General features: G+C 37.9%; 1 protein-coding gene across 4 annotated transcripts in view; it reads right to left on the reverse strand.

Moving 5' to 3' along the window:
* Window positions 1-19,168, reverse strand: part of GRM1 (glutamate metabotropic receptor 1) — a 345,481-nt gene that overhangs the window by 87,125 nt on the left and 239,188 nt on the right. For all 4 annotated transcript variants that reach the window (XM_003790265.2, XM_012805442.2, XM_012805440.1 and 1 more), the window contains one exon: window positions 16,499-16,734. In XM_003790265.2, coding sequence (XP_003790313.1) covers window positions 16,499-16,734 — 236 coding nt within the window. The remainder of the gene's footprint in view (window positions 1-16,498; window positions 16,735-19,168) is intronic.

Genomic DNA, 19,168 nt, shown 5'->3' on the forward strand with positions numbered 1-19,168 from the left:
AGACCTGGCATCTATGGAGTTAGTGGTCTTTCTGTGGGGCCTGGGCAGAGCCCTGAAGGAACAGCTATTTACAGGAAGCTCTAGGCCCTTGAGGAGCATTGCACAGCTACACCACTCCACTGCCATCCCTGCTCACCCCCATACACACACCTGAAATGCACTGAGTCGTCCTTGACCTTGGCTGACAAAGATACTATAGGGCAGTATTTTTCAACATTTTTCTCTTTTTTATCTCACAGCACACGTGCACACTTGAACCTATAATTACACTTCTGAGGCACACTTAAATCATGTTTATCAATAGAATATTCTTTGAATTTTTTTTTTTTTAAGACAGTCTCACTTTGTTGCCGATGGAAGAGAATGCCACGGTGTCACAGATCACAGAAACCTCAAACTCCTCAGCTCAACCAACTCTCTTGCCTCAGCCTCCCAAGGGGGACTATAGACTCCTGCCACAATACATGACTATTTTTCGAGAGGAGGTCTCCCTCTTGCTCAGGCTGAGGCAATCCAACCACCTCAGCCTCCCAGAGTGCTGGGATTACAGGCATGAGCCACCGCGCCTGGCCTGAACTTCTTTTGTGAAAATAATTTTATTAATAATCTTTTTTTTTTTGCAGTTTTTGGCTGGGGCTGGGTTTGAACCAGCCACCTCTGGCATATGGGGCCAGTGCCCTACTCCTTTGAGCTACAGGTGCTGCCCCAATAATCTTTAAAAATTTTTGCTGCATACCTAAGGTCCTCTCATGGCACACCAGTGCAGGGTGTCACACCAATTGAAAATCACTGCTAGACGGAACAGCCTCAGCAAGCCATTTCTTTCTTTTCATAAAGATGATGTTAAGGAAAACATTTAGGACCCTATGAAGTGGTCTCTTATTGAAGGCTCCAGGATGAAGCTCTCTTAGAACTCAGTATCAGGAAGTATCACTTCTACAAAGCATTGTACAAAACTGATGTATTTGTTTCTTTTGGACACTGTGGCTCAGGACCATATTTGTTGACTACCTCTAGCAGTAGAACATTATTTCATGATACATATTTTGTCTCTAAACACAACTTTGTCTTTGCCTGATTTTCCTTTACCATTGTACAAAATTTCCATATTTTAGAAAGTCAAGTTAGGGCAGGCATAGTGGCTCTTGCCTGTAATCCCAGCACTCTGGAAGGCCAACGTGGGTAGATTGCTTGAGCCCACAAGTTCAAGACCAGCCTAATCAAAAGCAAGACCCCATCTCTACTAAAAATAGAAAAACTGAAGCAAAGGATCACTTGAGCCAAGAGTTTGAGGTTGCTGTGAGCTATGACACCACCGCACTCTATCTAGGGCAATAATTTGAGACTGTCTCAAAAATAAAAGTAAGAAAAGAAAAGAAAAACCAAGTAATAAGTATCACATCCAAGAGCCTAAGGAGACATGATGACTAATGTCTAATGTTATGTGGTATCCATTGGATGGACCCCTGGAACAGAAAAGGCACTGGATAAAATTTAAGAAAATATGAATAACAGGTGTATTAGTTAATAGAAATGTATACATATTGGTTCACTAATTGTAACAAATTAAACATATGAATGTAACATTATCAATAGGGGAAACTGGCAGGGGCATATAGGGCCTCCATTCTATTTTCACAAATTTTCTATAAATCTGTAAAACTATTCTCAAATTAAGAGTTTAGTTAAAGAAAATCAGGGAACATATTAGATGCCCTGTATTATACCACAGTGAACATCCTGGTGTTGTTTCCTTATTTATTCAACAATAACAAAAAGTTGTTGGGATTTTTGTAGATTACCTTAAGTACATTTTGGAAAACGGTTCAGTATTATGCATAAAACACATACAAACAAGAATACATCATAATCTTTTGGTTAAACAAATAGTCATTGATACTGCTTTTCATCATGTCATTAGCTAATGTGAATTATGCCAAAAACATGGGAGACTATGTCACAGGATATGCATTGCATTTCTTGATTCACTTTTTACTTGTTATTTTTACTGTAATTTATTCCTAGACTTTTAATGGTCAAATATAGATATATCCTCAAATACACACTTTAACTTCTGTTTATTTTTTTCTTTTCAATTAATTTGATTCTAATAGCTCTGTGACCACTTCTCTAACTTGTTCACACGCCTTTAGAGTCTAACACGTATGTTTTCATAACTAAATATGTTCTTACTTGCAAACTGAACCAGTCACCAAGGACATGGTTTTAGGGACTCAAAGGGGAAGACTGGTTTTCTATATGATGTACAAGGTGTCACAATTAAGTTCACAAACTCATCCCTGAAAAAGGGCTACATATCTCATTGCTGAGTATCACTATGGTTACCTTCACAGTATTTCCCTTGGGAAGCTACACACCAGTGACAGACCCTAATCCACTCTTCAAAAGCAATTTTGGAACTCTCTTTCTAGAATGGCCATCACAGCTGTTGTCATATTACCTTTGATGTCCTGAATGCCATCAAAACGTCATCCTTACACTGTTTCCTTTATCTTTGGGTAAAGAAAAAAGTCACTGGGGGCCAGATCAGGTAAGCAGGGAAGGTGTTCCAGTATAGTTATTTTTTTTACTAGTTAAAAACTCCCTCACAGATAGTGCTGTGTAAGCTGGTGCATTGCTGTAATTCAAGAGCCATAACCTTCACATACCAAGATTTTCCTATCAATGTTTACTCAATCTGCTGTGCTTCTCATAGTCAGCTGATGATTTCAATGCACAATTTGACAAATTTTCACAATGTTTTCATCGGTTCTGCTCACTACTGACCACCTTAACTTCTCTTCATCAGTGATGCTTTCTCTTCCCTCAGAAAAATGTTTAGTCAATTTTTTTTTTTTTTTTTTTTTTTAGAGACAGAGTCTCATTTTGCCACCATCAGTAGAATGCCATGACGTCACAGCTCACAGCAACCTCCAGCTCTTAGGCTTAGGTGATTCTCTTGCCTCAGCCTCCCAAGTAGCTAGGACTACAGGTACCTGCCACAACACCCCTGCCACCCTCAGTATATGGGACCAGTGCCCTACTCACTGAGCCACAGGTGCTGCCCTGTTTAATCCATTTATACACTGTCATTTTCTTCACAGCATTACCCCTATAAACTTGGACTAATGTGTCCCTGATTTAACTTCTACTCTTTCCAAGTTCAACAAGAAATGTAATGTCTGTTCATTTCTCTAATTCAAGCTCCAATAGTCTTGTGATGGCACACAGATACACTCAACAACAGCAATGAAGTGACTCAGCAAGACACCGCCACATGTTGACACAAACACCTTGTGAGACCACTGATACGTTAAGGTCATGAAAAGTTACCTCGTGATTTGTGCAGTGCTGCCAACAGAAGTGCACAATGGCAAGTTCACAAACTTAATTATCACACCTCAGAAGGGTTGTAAACGGAGTATGTATACATTTTATGATAAGAACTTTAAAATAAATCCATTTTAATTTCAAAAAAATTCAAGCTGACAAAGGACATAAGCAAAAAAAGGTAAAACAAAATGATAAATTCTGAGAAAATATTCAGCCTCACTAATATTAAAAAAGATAAAGTATGAATGTCACTAATCTTGACAGATAACTTTAAGGATTTTGAAAAGTATCATGCCTAATAATAATGTTCCAGGGACCACTGGACAGTCTTGTGAAGGATGTTACAATAGAGAATGTTGCTACAAGGCAGTGTTTCCTTAACCTATGAACATACAGACCTGGAAAATTATCACTATGAAAACACAGTAGAGACAGGATGAGACCATTTATTCCTACGATATGATATAAATAAAACCCTTACAAAGGAGGAAAACGTGAATCAGATGTTCAACTTTTCTTTTACTATGTCCTAAGAATTTGGGTATGCTTGTTATTTTGCAAGAACTTTCTCTGTTGTAGAAGAGATATTGAGCTCTCATGTCCCACGTGAGAAAGGAAATCCTATAACTACTCACTGGTGTCAATTATCTTACACCCATAAGGTGAGACCCCCTCAGTAGAGAGAACATCACTATATTGAACTATGCAATCCACAGACAAAATCTATGCTTTTGTCTCTCTTAGGATGCTACAGAAAGCTCCAGTTCTGCTCAAAGCCATTAAACAAAGAATGTTTCATTAGTGGAAGCATAAAAACTCAGTACAGTAATAACTGATTAATGCTTAATCTTACCTTGATTAGAACATAAAGAGGTTTTGTTGACAAGCCCTTCTTGCAAATACTCTCTGTCTTGGAACTCTGAACCTTTCATTCACTGCCTTAATATAAAGTACCTTCAATCAATTTAATGGGGCCCTGGTAAAGAAAAAGAAAACTTCCCCTCATCTCTAGCAGAACTTTCCAAGGCATTTTTTGCTAGTTAAAGTTTTAATTATGTTACAAATTCTAAAGGTAACCACGTATTGTACACACACAAATCTCTTAGGAATGAAAACCCTTATATTGACCCTGGCTTAACAGCTTAATAGATTGAATTATTGTTCTCAAATATTACACACCCCTCCCCTGAGGGGGGGGTCATATTTCCTCTCTCCACTGATATCTGGCTTCAACTTTGAATGGTAGTGACACACACAACTTTTAGCAGAAGCTTTAAACTTAGTGCACATTGGCCACGTCCAGGTCCGTTTGCCATCAGGTCCCTTTGCCACGACTATCAAAGTTCCAGATAGAAGCTCTTCCACTGATCGGCTCCCAAAGAAGAGAAGATGCGGAGGGGAGTTTCAACTAACATATAATGGACATGTAGCACAAGTGAGAAATACTTATTTATTGTTATAAGACATTAAACTAGGGGTTATTTGGTAGCACAGTACACCCCAGCTTATCTTAATACAGAAATTGTACCTAAATTTAGGGAGCTACTCTAAAAACAAAATCAACAATGCAACATAAACTATAAAATCTGTAGAGACGAGTAGCAGATGGCAAAAAACTGTGATCAAGGTCTAAAAGGACACAAATCTATTACTATGCAGTGGCAAACATTCACTCATTTTGTCATCTGCAATAACTTGGAAGACAGACATTTTATCAAATGAGCTTTCATGTTTCAGCAAGGAGATAGGAAAAATAATTTTGCAGAGATGAATGTGAAGCTGATTCTTATTTTCAACCATTAAAGATCAAGTTGAGAAGGTCTTCAACAAAAGACCATTGAAAATTCAGATTCATGGCAAGATCCAATAAAAGCTTATATTCTTTTGTTAAAAGCTCTGAAAGAATTAATTTTGCACCCACAAATGTTTCAGATGAAGAAAATGGCTAAAAAACAAACTACAACTGTGGCTTTCCAATAGACTACTATCAGGCTCAGTGTCCCCAATATTAAGTCTTAAAGGGGAGGCTTGTCTAACAAGATTTGCAGGCCTGGATAGTGGTACATGCTATGCCTAATAAATCAGTTCAAGGAAACTAAATTTTTAGGAAGGTATTTGTTAGAAAAACAAAAGAGCAGCTGAAACTAAAAGGGACTCTGATCACTAGAGATTTAAACAGTCCTTGGGCACACCAACATTTTAGGGCCAAGACACAGAGAAGGAGAACTGACTGAATCATGGTAACAGTCCCCAAAGTTCTATCAGAAGAGGCCTAGAAAGATGATGGGGGAAAAAAGGACTTTGCTGAGATTGGATACAAGAGGCACATGTCCTCAACTGTCTAGATGTTTTACCCTTTCACAGAAACACACTAAAAATGACTTTTTAATCTGTTCCCAAGGAGGTATCCACATATCCTGTTCTCTCCCATCTGCCAACAGAGGCAGGGTTGCAGCCAGAGACAAAGCTAATGATGTATCTGGTAAAAAGGACCTAGAGAACCTGAGGCCTTGCTCTGTGTGGACATCTAATGTAGTAGACAAAACAATGGTCCCACAAAGATGCCTACATCCCAATCAATCTTTGAACTTGTGGATAAATTAGTTTTCATTGTAAAAGAGACATTGCAAATGTGATCAATCTTCCCTTAAGATGTGGAGGTTATCTTAAGTTATCTGAGCAGGCCCAATTTAACCACCAGTCCTTAAAAGTGAAGAAATATCTTGGCCATGACCAGAGAAAGGTGGCTGTGGAACAAGAGTCAGGTAAACACAATGTTCCTGGCTTTGCATATGGAGGAAGGGGGCCATGAGGCAAGGAAAGTGAATGGCCTCTAATAATTAAAAATGGAAAGGGAACAGATTCACTTCCAGGGCTATATACAGGAATAGAGGCCTACTAACTCTTTCCTTTCATCCCAGGGATACCACTTTTGGAATTCTAGCCTAGAAAACCACTGAATAAGAAATTCGTATTGTTTCAAGCCACTGCGTTTGTGATAATCTGTTATGGCAAAACTGGAAAATAATATGCCTAGTAATTACCCAGTCGGGACATGGAGAAACACAGTGCATGGCCATGATTTACTGGTTTTGGAATGCCAATACTTCAAATACAAAACAAGCCTACCAATGAATAAATAAAGCAGACAAGAAGAGATTGATTCACTGTTGGGAATTACTAAACTCCCATTAGCTACCCTCACACACCACAATCAGGGCCAAGACTTTAGCAAGCTGTCAATTTGGACAGTGATAGATGGTTCTGAACTCTGAAAATCTGAATGGCTCATACATTTTAAGTATGAATTTCCTCCTATCCTTCAAACAAATTCTTGGCCCTACTTCAAAGATTGATTCAATTCATATGGTGTGGGACCCAGACTGATATAGGAAGGCCTTTTTGTAAAAGCTTTGCTGATGGTTTTAATAAACCAGGCTTGAGAACAACTGTCCTAAAGAGCAAGATTGTTATTTACATTGTTCAAGGGCTTTGGCTATTAATTTATCCAAATGGATTGGATAACTGACACAGGTTAAATCCAGATCTATTTGAAATATGTCTCTATGAATTCAATCCACTGGCATTTTTTTTTCTTTTTGAGACAGCATCTTACTATGTCACCCTCAGTAGAGTGCTGTGATGTCACAGCTCACAGCAACTTCAAACTCTTGGGCTTAAGTGATTCTCTTGCCTCAGCCTCCCAAGTAACTGGGACTGCAAGTGCCTGCCACAACGCCCAGCTATATTTCAGTTGGAGTTGTCATTGTTGTTTAGGAGGCCCGGCCCAGGCTCATACTCTCCAGTCCCAGTGTATGTGGCTGGGACCCCACCCACTGAGCTACAGGCACTGAGCCTCCACTGGCATTTCTAATACATCTTATATACTTATCCCCACATGGCTCCTGCAGGTGTCCACCAAACTTCTATGAGGATTTGTGCTGTAACCATGTTATTTGCCAGCAGTGACACTACAAAAAATGACTAAATAGTAAATGGAGTGGTCACATAGGATTATGATATGGCATTAACATAGAACTCAGGTGATTATCAGTACATTCAACACTAACAGCTCACTGGTGTGAGAGGTTTGACCAATAGTTCTGACTTAAGAACTATCCTATAACTGGTAGGATTGGGGTAATTATGCAATTACCCCCAGTCATTAGGGCACAAGTGTGTATAATAACTTGGAGTATAAGACTGGTTTTCAGGAAAAGCAGCCACTAGAGAATTTGCCATCTATAACATACTCAGGGAGTTGTTGAGAGATATGACAACCTTGATTCCACAGTATTTAGTAAGGAATCTTGTTTAAAGCTATTATGTCCCATGACTTGGCTCATAATATGGACATAAAATACCCCCTTAACCTTAACCGTCACTCCAAATAGATGAGGTAATGGGATGATGGAACATAGTCCTCAGTAAGCAATTCGGTTGTGGTCTCACTGGTTATTGAACTTCAATAAGCTATTCATCTTTTTGGCATCTGATCCCGTTATGATGCCATTTTCCCATTCATTTATCTCCATAACGAATAAGATAAGGGGAAAAATATTACACCTACCCTTACCACATAATCCAGACATTCCACTCTTACAGCTTGACTCAAGAAGAAATGAAGGCAGCCCTATACAAAGGCTTCTACGTGGATGTTCATAGCAGCTTCATCTGTAATAATGCAAAACTTGAGGCAACTCAAATACCCTTCACCAAGTGTATAGTTAAATTATGATATGTACAAATAGTGGAATACTACTCAGCAGTTAAAAGAAATTAACTGTTGATATATGCACCATAATAATGACTCTCATGTATACTTCCATTTATATTAAAGTCTAGAAATTAAGCCAATTATAGCAGCAGAAAAGAAGTAAGTGGCTGCCTAGGGATGGGGGTTGAATGGACTAGGAGAGGGATTTTCAATGAGGCGCACAAAGGAATTTGAAGAGTTATATGTCCATTATCTTAATTGTGGTAATTGTTTCTTTGGCACATGTATATGTGAAAATCTATCAAATTGTGCATTTTAAATATGTGCAGCTTATTATATAATTATGCTGATTGTACCTTACTAAAACTATAAAAATAGGAGAAAAAGAGTAAATGGGCCAGATGCCAAGTATGCCTAGTTATACCCATCATGAAAGAACTGTTATGTTTTATGATGAGTGAAATACGACTTTATTTTATGTGAATTTCCCCAGAAGCAAATATATAAAAGACATGGAATGCAAATCTATTCTGATTAGAAAGAGTACACAGGACATGGAGTAATCCCACATGTAGCCAATTGAGACAATCAAAATATGCACTAGCCACTTGTACCAGGGGGATACCTTTATAAAGAACAGTCATAGATTGTAATCATTGAAACCTCCCACTCTAAAATTTGTTCAAAAGGCAGGCTAGACTGGATCACATGAGAAAGCATACAACTTTAGAAACATGTGAAGTATTTAATGAGGAGAATATTGATCCAATTAAAGAATGTATTAATGATTTGAACCTAATTCTAATAACTGGAGTATATGAACCTCAGGCTAATCTCTTGGTAACTGATTTGCTGAGATGGCTAAATAGTTCACTAGTATATCCTGCAATATACACCTGTAAATTAAATGTTTCTATTAAAAGATAAAATAGTGATCATCTACTGTGATGATGAGAGTCAAGTGCTTCAAAGGATTTTCATTTTTATAACTCAATTCTATATCTTTTGTTACTAAAAATCATTTGCACTTTTGGGAACAAAATCAAAATGTACATAAAGTAAAAGAATGGAAAAGTCATGCCCTGCATCAGTCTTTATTTTGGATAATGGAACATGTGCATGATTCTCTAAGTCCATCCACTATTAAAAATGGTATGGGATAAGAAACTATACTGAACTGAGCTAAGCTAACCTGGTCTTTGTGGGAACCAGTCCACTTTATCTTTGGCAGCAGATCTGTGGGCATCACCAAGAAAGCTGGCTGCCTTGGCTCATACCAAAGAATGAGTCAACTTCAGCTGCTATAGTTGGTCAGAATATTCAACAAATTGGTCACGCTCAAAGCACTAACTTGTGATTTAGATTCAAATAACCATGGATAAAACTGAACTTGTATGTGTGGGGTTAGAAAAGCATAAAACAGCCTAGAACAGCTCTGTTAAATAGAATGTTCTGCAGTAATAGAAATTTTCTGCATTGGTGCTATTCAATATGGTAACCACTAGTCATGTGGTCATTGACACATGAACTATGGCTAATAAGACTAAAAAACTGGATATTTCATTTTGTTTCATTTTCATTAATTTAAATTTAGATCAAAATAGACACATGTAGCTAGTGGCTAACACATTCGACAGCACTTATCCAAAGTGATAATAAGAGTTGGCCAGAACAACATTTTGCTTATAACATGACATTTTCAGACCTTTATATATATGTGATAATAAGATTTGTCTTAGAAATGATAGTATTCAGAGGAGACACAAGGTTGGTTACTTTTATTCTTCCAACTAAAAGATGTAAACACTGGAAACATATTTCCATATTTCCTATACCAGCACTGTATGAGGTTTTGAATATGATTGTTTTAAGGTTGTACCTTTGCATAGTTACAACTACTTTTCAGCACTTCTTGTTTGCACACCCAAATTCCTAAGTAGAATAATTTTACTACCTTGGATTGGAGGTTTTAAAATCCTCTTCATTAAAGGATCTATAAAAATGTTCGGCTTTGTTCCATGGGATTCAAGGTGCAATATTATCCCGTTCTTCTTATGATGAGTCAAGATTGAGCATCATAATATTGGACTGAGGGATTATGTTCCTTAATTTAATTAAACTAACTCCAAGTGAGGGTCATCAGTTATAAGTCTATAGAGACCCTCTATCAGTCATCCATTACCACAGCAAAGTTAGATAGAAAAACAACTCTGGCTTAGTGTCTTAAAAAAACACAAAAATTTATTTAGTTTATTAATCTAAGAGTCAATCAGGAAATTCTGCTTCTCTGGGATGGGCATGACTCATCTGAGCTCAGCTCAGTCATGCTTCCACAGTCAGGTAATTGGCCAGGGACTGGCCAATCTAGGACACCATCAACTGAGAGGTCATCCTGTTTATGTTTCATGTTATTTCTCATCTTCTAGCAGGTTAACTCAGGCTTGTTGATATGGATAAGGTAGTGTTCCTAAAAAAAAATGAATGGGAGTAGGTAAAATCTCTTGGGGCCTAAACTTGGAGCTAATAAGTTAAAAGACCATTCCATATTCCAGAAATGGAGAAAAAATTCTTCTTGCTGAGAGGAGCTACAAAATCATATATCAAAGGGCATACATATAGAAAGGGGTAGAGAAATGTGACATCTTCCACAAACCCTAATTAGTGGTATAGTTTCTGGGTTGAAGGTAAATGATATTCTTCAAGAGTGTGTATTGGCATTTGAGTCAAATTTTCTAAGACAAAGAGAGGTTATTGGGCTACAGTAAACTGGAACCTATTTTATTTTGTAGACAGTTCTAATCTGGATGAAACCATAATGGACCAATCTTATCTGACCTTACATAATGAGTTAATTCAAAGTGGAAAGTTCATGCAAGTTGAAACCTGCTAATAAGACAAATATATTATGACAGTCAATACTAGTCCCAAAATTGTGAATTTCAGTCTTCAAGCTACTGGAGTAGAAGTCCCTTGGATCGACAGTCTTGTGATTTTATTTTAACAAACAGGGTTATCGTACTAACCCTGAGCTGTTAATGAGCACTACAGATATCAGCCAAATGTTTTGCATCTTGGGCAATAGCCAAATATAAATATATACTAGTTTTAAAAAGTATTGTGTCCATCTGTTCTCAATTGGTACAATGAATAAGAAGAGGGAAAAGCGAAATTATGGCTGTAATTCAATAAGTTGTGAAAAAGGCTGATAAGGACATAATGAACCCAGTAAGCTCATGCAGTTAATAAGCTGTTAGCCACAGCAAACAAACATTAATATTTCCGTATTGCAAAACAATGCAATTTATGTCAAGGAACCCCAAAGCAATTAAATTCTTAACCAATAATTATATATTTGAGAATCCGCTATAAAGGAATAATCTAAAAATAGTAACAACAAGAAGTATGGAAACTGTACCACATTCAGAGTTTTTCTTATCAGAAGGTAAATTGAAAGCAGGCTAAACGTCCGACAACATAAGAATGGCTAAGTCATTACAGTGTTTTACTGCGATAGAATATTATGGAGCTATTAAAAGAGGATTATCAAGGCCATGCAGCAACATCAAAAATATGTAAAGCATAATCCTAGGTGGAATAAGATACAGAGTTACATGCACACTATTATTATAACTATGCAAAATGAAACAGAAAAAATGCATAGGGTTTCATGACTGCTAGTAGGAGGTGACTTTCGGAACACTTTCTTTTCAAAAGTCTTTAAAAATGTTCATATCTTTTGATTGAACTTTTAGAAATGTAATTTACCTTCTGGAAAGATAACTTAAGAAAATTATCCAAAATGAAAAAAAAATAAAGAAGATTTACAAAGAATTATTGTTACATCACTACAGCATTTGGTGAAATTTGTGCAGAACCAAAAATAGCCTAAACGTGTAGGAAGAATTAAATAGTTAAATAAACTGTAGCTTATCTGCATGCAGAATGGTAGGAAGCCATTAAGAATGAAAATACTTAATGACAATGAGAAATGTATTAGTCAGTTTATGGAAAAAATCAGAATTTATTTTTAAAAGCAATATATAAAATAATATTGACTCCACAATTTAAAATTATGTAGAGAAAGATGAAAATGCACCAAAAATTTAAGAGTAACTGACAGAGGTTAAATCCTGAATCCTCTTCAACTGTCTCATGTTTTTCTGTATTTCCAAGTGCATACAATAAGTTTAGTAAGCATGCTTTACTTTCATAACCTAAAACAATACAAAAACCTACATAGGAAAAAAATGAGACAATATCTCTATTGATGCCCTGTGAAAATGATTGATTAAGGGCCGTGTGCTTATTTTGTCTTTGTCTAGTTTCTATATCCTGAAATGTAGCTATGTTAAATTTGTAATTTCAAAAACTGTAATTGTTATGAGATGATATATGTCATACCTTGTGCTTTGGGAAGAAAGACATGACACTAGGAAATAACATTTTACCCTTCAAGTATTTGCAGCTAGCAAAGTAGTTCACTTATGTTAGTTAATTGCAAAGTTGTTCACGTGTGTTATTTCATTCAATTTACAAAGAGTTCTGAGTGAGGTAGACATTGCTACCATGGTACAGAGGCAGAACCTGGGACTCAGAGTTAAGTGAAGCCGTCCAAGTCATGCAGCAGATCTGAACCAATACTGGACCCAGTGATTGTGTTTCCATATGTTATATTCTATCAGATTCACAGGATATTGCTAATGATCCCATCAGGAATCACAATACCATTGCAAACATGATACAATTTTTTAAGTGGCTAAGACATTTACTGGAAGAGAGCAACTTTGATTGGCTTTGCACCTCTCTTTCCGCTGTCCTACAGAGATTAATTTTTCAGAAGTTAGGCTTTGATGTTTTAGTTGGTTCTTTTCCAATAAGACTCTAATCCCATGATATACCCAACTAATTAAGCAGTAGTATGGACTTTACATGAAGTACTTTTTAATTAGCCATAGTGATTCCCAAACTATTCAGCCTGGGTTCAGGACCTTTAATATTCAAACTGGCATTGTAGTATAAATAAACTCTTTATTTAAACAGTGACATCTGAGACTAAGCTCAGTAAGGGTTTCTATGGAAACTAACAGCAATATCAAAACTTCCCAAACCACCAGAAGTGACCCAATTAAGAAAGATAAAAAAGAGTGACAGAAAAAGTAGCTATCAACAATTTAGAAAGATTAATTCTACTTCCTCACACTAATTTTCATAACTGTGCCTGCATATTTATTAGAAGACTATGGAATTCATTTGATATTCAAGTATCACAAAAGGATAAGAGTAATCCATGAAGTGAATGTACATTGTTTTTCAGTAACATTGAAGCCAACTTCACAGAAATACAGTGATAAAAACTAAAGAGCAAAGTAAATTTACATGATTGTAAATACACAGAGATAATATAAATGCTACTAAAGGTGAAATTCTAGTATTTCTATAGGAGGGAAAATAATCAATAAATTTTATGAATTAGTCCCAAATAGAAAAGTTAAATAAGTCTTCTGCCTTCCTTAGAACTAAGAAAAAAGAGAAATATTGGCTGAGCTTAATTCCAGAATAAAATGCAAAGAGAAACATGTTTATTAAAGATTGTAATCAAATAAGAAGCTCTTAAAAATAGTTTTGAGATTCAAGTACAATGTAAGGACAATTTATGAATTTGCAAATTTGCATTTCCTGCTGTGAATGGTAGACAAGTTCAAGCTTTAACCTTGACAACCGAAAACCCAAAATATTAGTGTCCATGGTTGCAGGGTTTTAACTTGTTTTGAGAACTTAAGTCACCAAATGTTTTCCTACAACATCCAAGCCTGTGTAATAAGTAGTATCCTGAATTTGACCAATAGCACACAATGACAAAGCCACATCTCCAGCTGGACTACTAACAGCCATCTCAAATCAACCTCCTGGTGCTTCCCTGATCTGCTTTTCCTGAAGTCTTTCCCTGCCTCAGTCAATGATGACACTATCTTTCCAGTTGCTCAGACCATAGTCATGCTTGACAGTTTTATCAGCAAGTCCCCTCAGCTTTCATTCAAAATGCCCTAGGCACTGAACAACTTCTTTCCACCTTGCTTGTCATGGCCACAGCCCAATCACAGTGAGCTCCTCACTGCTCCTCCTCCTTGGGCTCTTCTGCCTTCTGTCAGTACTTAAATACTGCAACAAGAGTGATTTTGTTCAGAAAAAGTAAGATCGCATCTCTGCTGTGCTCCACTGTCCATGTGGCTTCCCATCTCACTCAGAACAAACCCTAGGTTCTCACAGTGGACACTCAGGTATAAGATAGCCTGTTTTCTGGGTGCCTGTCTGACTTGTCTCCTTCCTCTACCAATTCACTGGCCCCAGCCACCCCAGCCTCCTTGCTTTCTCCCTCTAAGTCATGCATATTTGTGCCTCTTTCCATGTTGAGAAAAGCTCTCTGCTTGGAAATCTCTTCTTTAATCACCACCTTCAATCTTTAATTGTCTTCTTGGTGAGCCTTCCCTGGACATCATTTTTAAAATCGCCAATCCTCCATCATATCATTCCCTACCCCCATTCCTTATTTTACTTTCTCTATTTCTCTGCACTGAAATGTAAAGCCATTGAGAACAAAGCCTTTTTCATGCGTTTATTTCCTCTCCTAGAAGGAAACATTATACATAGTAGGTGCCTAATAAATAATTATTGAATGTAAGAAGTATATTTCATTTTTTAAATAGTAATCCTTAGCTTTTCTCAAAAAATACTTCCTATACGAAAAGAATATGTGTATCAATCGATCAATTAGCTAACAAGAATTGACTGAAACCCCAGAAATCAATGTTGTATGGGGTTCTATGAAGGAAGCAAGCATGCTTTGTCTTCAAAGACCTTACAATTTAGGAAAAAAACAACACTTCTTAGGAAACAACTAGAGAACAATAAGAGATACTATACTACTAAACACTAAATCTAAAGGTTAGTTAAGCGATGTACTGTTTAGGAAGTGTGGGTTCTAATTCTGTTGGAACCTGGGAAACTATTGCCTGAGTTCAATCCCACCATCTCTATTTTGGAAATAAGGAGACTGCCCTGGTTGATCCATTGGTCAGAAGAAATTCCTATGTGGCAGAGGTGGGTTAAATATTTAGCACGTGTCTCCCCTTTCTTCTGTCTCCCCAGCTTGATGATATTTCTCAGTCACCCTAGAAGCTACACTGAGGATGCTCTAAAAAGCTCATTAAAAATAGATTCCCACCAGGCGATTTCCCAGTGAACTATACTGAACTTTCCCCAGTCAGATGTATATTGTTGCACTTAAATAGATTGCTATCTTAAAGCATTTCTAACATCAAAATGTGAATATTACTGAAAATGGAGAGATGTTCTGTAATGATCCATATTCATCCTCTCTTGTAAAACTCCTGACTCATTGCCCTCCATTATTATCTACCTGTTTTGATCCAGCCTAAGAGACCACAATCTCCTCTAGGTCGAGTCATGGATTCTAGCTTCTCTGTCCCTTTGGGTGCTATCTACAGTGTTTTACACATGCATGCACTAGGGGGGAATGGATTTAAGACCTTTCTAAACAATACATGCTCAGCCTCAATACAGGAAATATGGGTCACGCTACTCTTCTGCAATGCAAGTGACATCGTGGGTCATTGACCATGTCACCATTGTCACTACTAGTCCATTACATTGAATGGTCAACTCAACATTAACAACTGGCTCTGCATGGCACTGTGATAGGCAAAATGATCTATCATTGCAGCATAGACAATATTGTAAAAAGACAGGTAACAGCAAGTCCTTAGGTAGTAATAATAACAATGCTCATAAAAGTTGCATAATTAAGAAGTCTGAGTTATGGAAGTTACTTGGGGAAAGGGAGGGAATGACATGCTGTGGTGTTCAACAGGCCCCTTAATGACTTAAAACAACGTGCTGCACTTTCCTAACGTGGCGTCAGTGAGAAATGTGTGGAGTTTGTCCAACTGGGAGCTATAACTCTGGTTTATAGATGAAAGTGCAGTTTCTTGGCCCTGTACCCACAAACACCCATACTGGTGCGATGGCCTAGAAGAAGAAGGCCTTATCTTCTCCTAACATGTTTTCAAAGCAAGTCACATAGAAAAAATAGAGAGGAAGATCTAACCAGAGCTGCTTACTTATGCCTGTGGCTAAGGCTAAGATCTCCTAAGCACATCTGCAACAAAATCTCATCTCTCCGGCACAAATACTCGACACCTGACTTCTCAATATACTTTTCCTTGTCACTTGCTCCACCAGAGACCAAAGCAGCCTTTTCAAATTTCCATGAATCGTTAGAGTATTCCAGACTTCTAGCTCACGCTGGCTATTTCACAGGCTAAGATAGGTCTCTGTCCCTGGCATGGCACCTTCTCTCATTCAATAAGCTTCAATGCCCCAGAAGAGATGACCAAACCTCTGAGTTGTTATTTTGTGAACATGAGTTACCTGTGCAGATTCTTTTAAAGTTGGGGTTTTCCAGAACGTGTCCTGGTAGGCGGCACTGGAACCGATGTTGCCAGAACTCAGGGAACCATGGATTCCTTGTATTAGTGTCCAGCCTCAGTTTCAGGAAATAATCATCAAATGATCTGACCTCTGGAGACTGCAGCTTTATCGTGATTCCCCCGTTGGCTTCCACCTCATAACCTTCAATGACTTCATCTCTGTCTGCCCATCCATCACTGGAAAATGCAGGGAACAGGGGAGGGAGAGAGAAAGACAAACATCTCACAAATAGAGCTCAGAGTTATGTATGAATGAAGCAATCCAGCAAAGGCCAAAGTCAATTTCTAGCCAGAATTAATACCCATGAATGATTTTTTATTGTTTTTTGGTGGAGAGTAGAAAGTTGTGAAAGTATAGCATCCCAATTGTTTGATTTTCACCGCTGTGAAAGTGATAATGAAGATGATAACAGTAACACAGTCACAACTGAGGTTCACGTGAGTATTCATTAGTCATCAGATTCTATATTGTTCACATTTGCTGAGAGGGAAGATGTCCAGCAATTAGCTGAAATCCTGGTGGGATCAGGTGGTCTGTCTCCCAAGTCTAGTAGTCTCTTTACTATTAAACTACAAAATCTGTCCAAACCAGAAGGAAATAAAATCCAGGCACCTCAAAGCTCACAATAAGAGATCTGAAAGGTTTAACTTGCCAGTAAGACCATTACATGTACCTGCATCATTTGGCTTAGAAACTTGATTTAGCTCTGACACATACCAACCAACCCAGGAGTTTTTTGCTTCTGGGACATTATTTAAACCACTTCCCATAGAAGTGACCAGATGCTGTTTTTTCTAATGCCATTTCAAAATAACAGCATTAAAGGAAAACAATTTCACTTCTAAGTGTATAAAAGAGTCCCACTTTTTACTAAAAGAGAGTTGACTGACATTTTATCAAGTGGGGCAGAATTTTAAAAATTTTAACACATTCTAGGACATTCATATTCACCAGGAATGATGTGGATCCAATTTAATTCAGATGTACCTACAAGGTCTAAGAGAGTGTCAAAGACAAAATGCGTCAGACTGAGTTAAACAGACAGGGAAGGCTTTTTAAAAGACTATCACAATGAATGAAAGACACTGAACCCAACTCTGCTGAGACAAAAGATGAAGGGATTTTAAGAGCTGAGGTGGGCAAGTGGGAAAGTGCTGGACGTCCACCAGGTGGAGATCTGTCAATTGATTCAGGCTCCCCCCATGTTTGCCTATTGTCATTTATCTGAGTTAGGTTACTACCCTTGCTCAGACACTGGGCCGTAAGGGTTGGACAGTCATTTGATAATTACAACTCAAATGTGCGGCTCTCAAGTCTTAGAGAAAGAAAACCCAGAGGCAGGAGATTTACATCTCAAAGGGGCAGAGAAAGAATTTACAAATTTAGGCTTCCTAAATTCAATGCTATTTAACTCAGGAAAAAAGAAACAAAAAAGCCTGTCTAAAGTTTAGTCAAGCTGAGGGGAATGGCAAAACAGTCTTGATGGGAGGGTGGATTTACTGTCTTCACACAGAGTGGTGCCCTGCAGTTGGTGGAACATAACTACCTGGTCTCTGCCAAAGGAAGTGTTTTATTGCTTGCTTCTTGCAGAGAAGGGAACTGGGCCAAACACATGTGACTGACACAGCTCATCTTTTGTTACCGCAGATCAATTGGGATAAATGTGTTTTGCACTTAGATGAGCTAATCAGTGTAGGTCCTCTCTAGCACCTTCCCAGTGAACTTCTCATAAGCTGTGTTTTACGGGTTGTAAAAGGTATAGCTGACTTAACTGGTCCACAATTAAAGGAACTTTGAAGTAAAGTATAATTTAACGACCAGACAAAGAAGATCTATAGGCCTATAATCTACAAGGATAGAGGTAAAAAATTGCATGAATCTCTTCTCCCTCCCTTCCTTCCTTCCCTTCTTCTCTCCCTCCCTCCCTTCCTTCCTTCCCTTCTTCTCTCCCTCCCTCCCTTCCTTCCCTTCTCCTCTCCCTCCCTCCCTTCCTTCCTTCTTTTCCGTCTTTCTTCCCATCTTTCCTCCTTTTTTCCTTCCTTCCTGTCTTCCTTATACACTTACCTAACAGCCGCAGTTTGCCAGATACTCTGCTATGAATTCACCTGAGAATGACATAAGACAACCTATGCCCTGCCTCCACGGTCTTACAGACTTGTGGCAGAAACAGACACTAAGCAAGACTTACAAACTCGGTGAGGCTAAAGAAAAACAATAGAGAGGGAAGGCTTGGGAATTAATTTAGTGTGATGTGTCGATGTGTGTATAGTGGAAAGGAGAATTAGAAACAGTTTCATTAAGAAAGTGGTATCACAGGTGAAACTTAAAGGAGGAATCAGCATAGTTGGGTGAAAAAAAAAGAGGAACTAGTATGGAAGGTTTCTGGCAGGTTAATAGTATTAGAAAGTCCGTGGCACATTTAAGGAATTTAGAAAGAATTAGTACAGCTGGAGGATAAACCAGGAAGGCATGAGATGGGGTTGGGCGCCTAAATCCCAGGCTAGAAACAGTTAGCAGGAGGACTGTGGGAAGTTCATAATACTCTGTAAACCCACTATTCAATAAGGCCATTCAGCTCTCATCCCTCCTGGTAAATGACCTGAGTACTGT

This window comes from Otolemur garnettii, unplaced genomic scaffold (assembly GCF_000181295.1).
Source record: "Otolemur garnettii isolate 467f Iridium unplaced genomic scaffold, OtoGar3 scaffold00042, whole genome shotgun sequence".
NCBI lineage: Eukaryota > Metazoa > Chordata > Mammalia > Primates > Galagidae > Otolemur > Otolemur garnettii.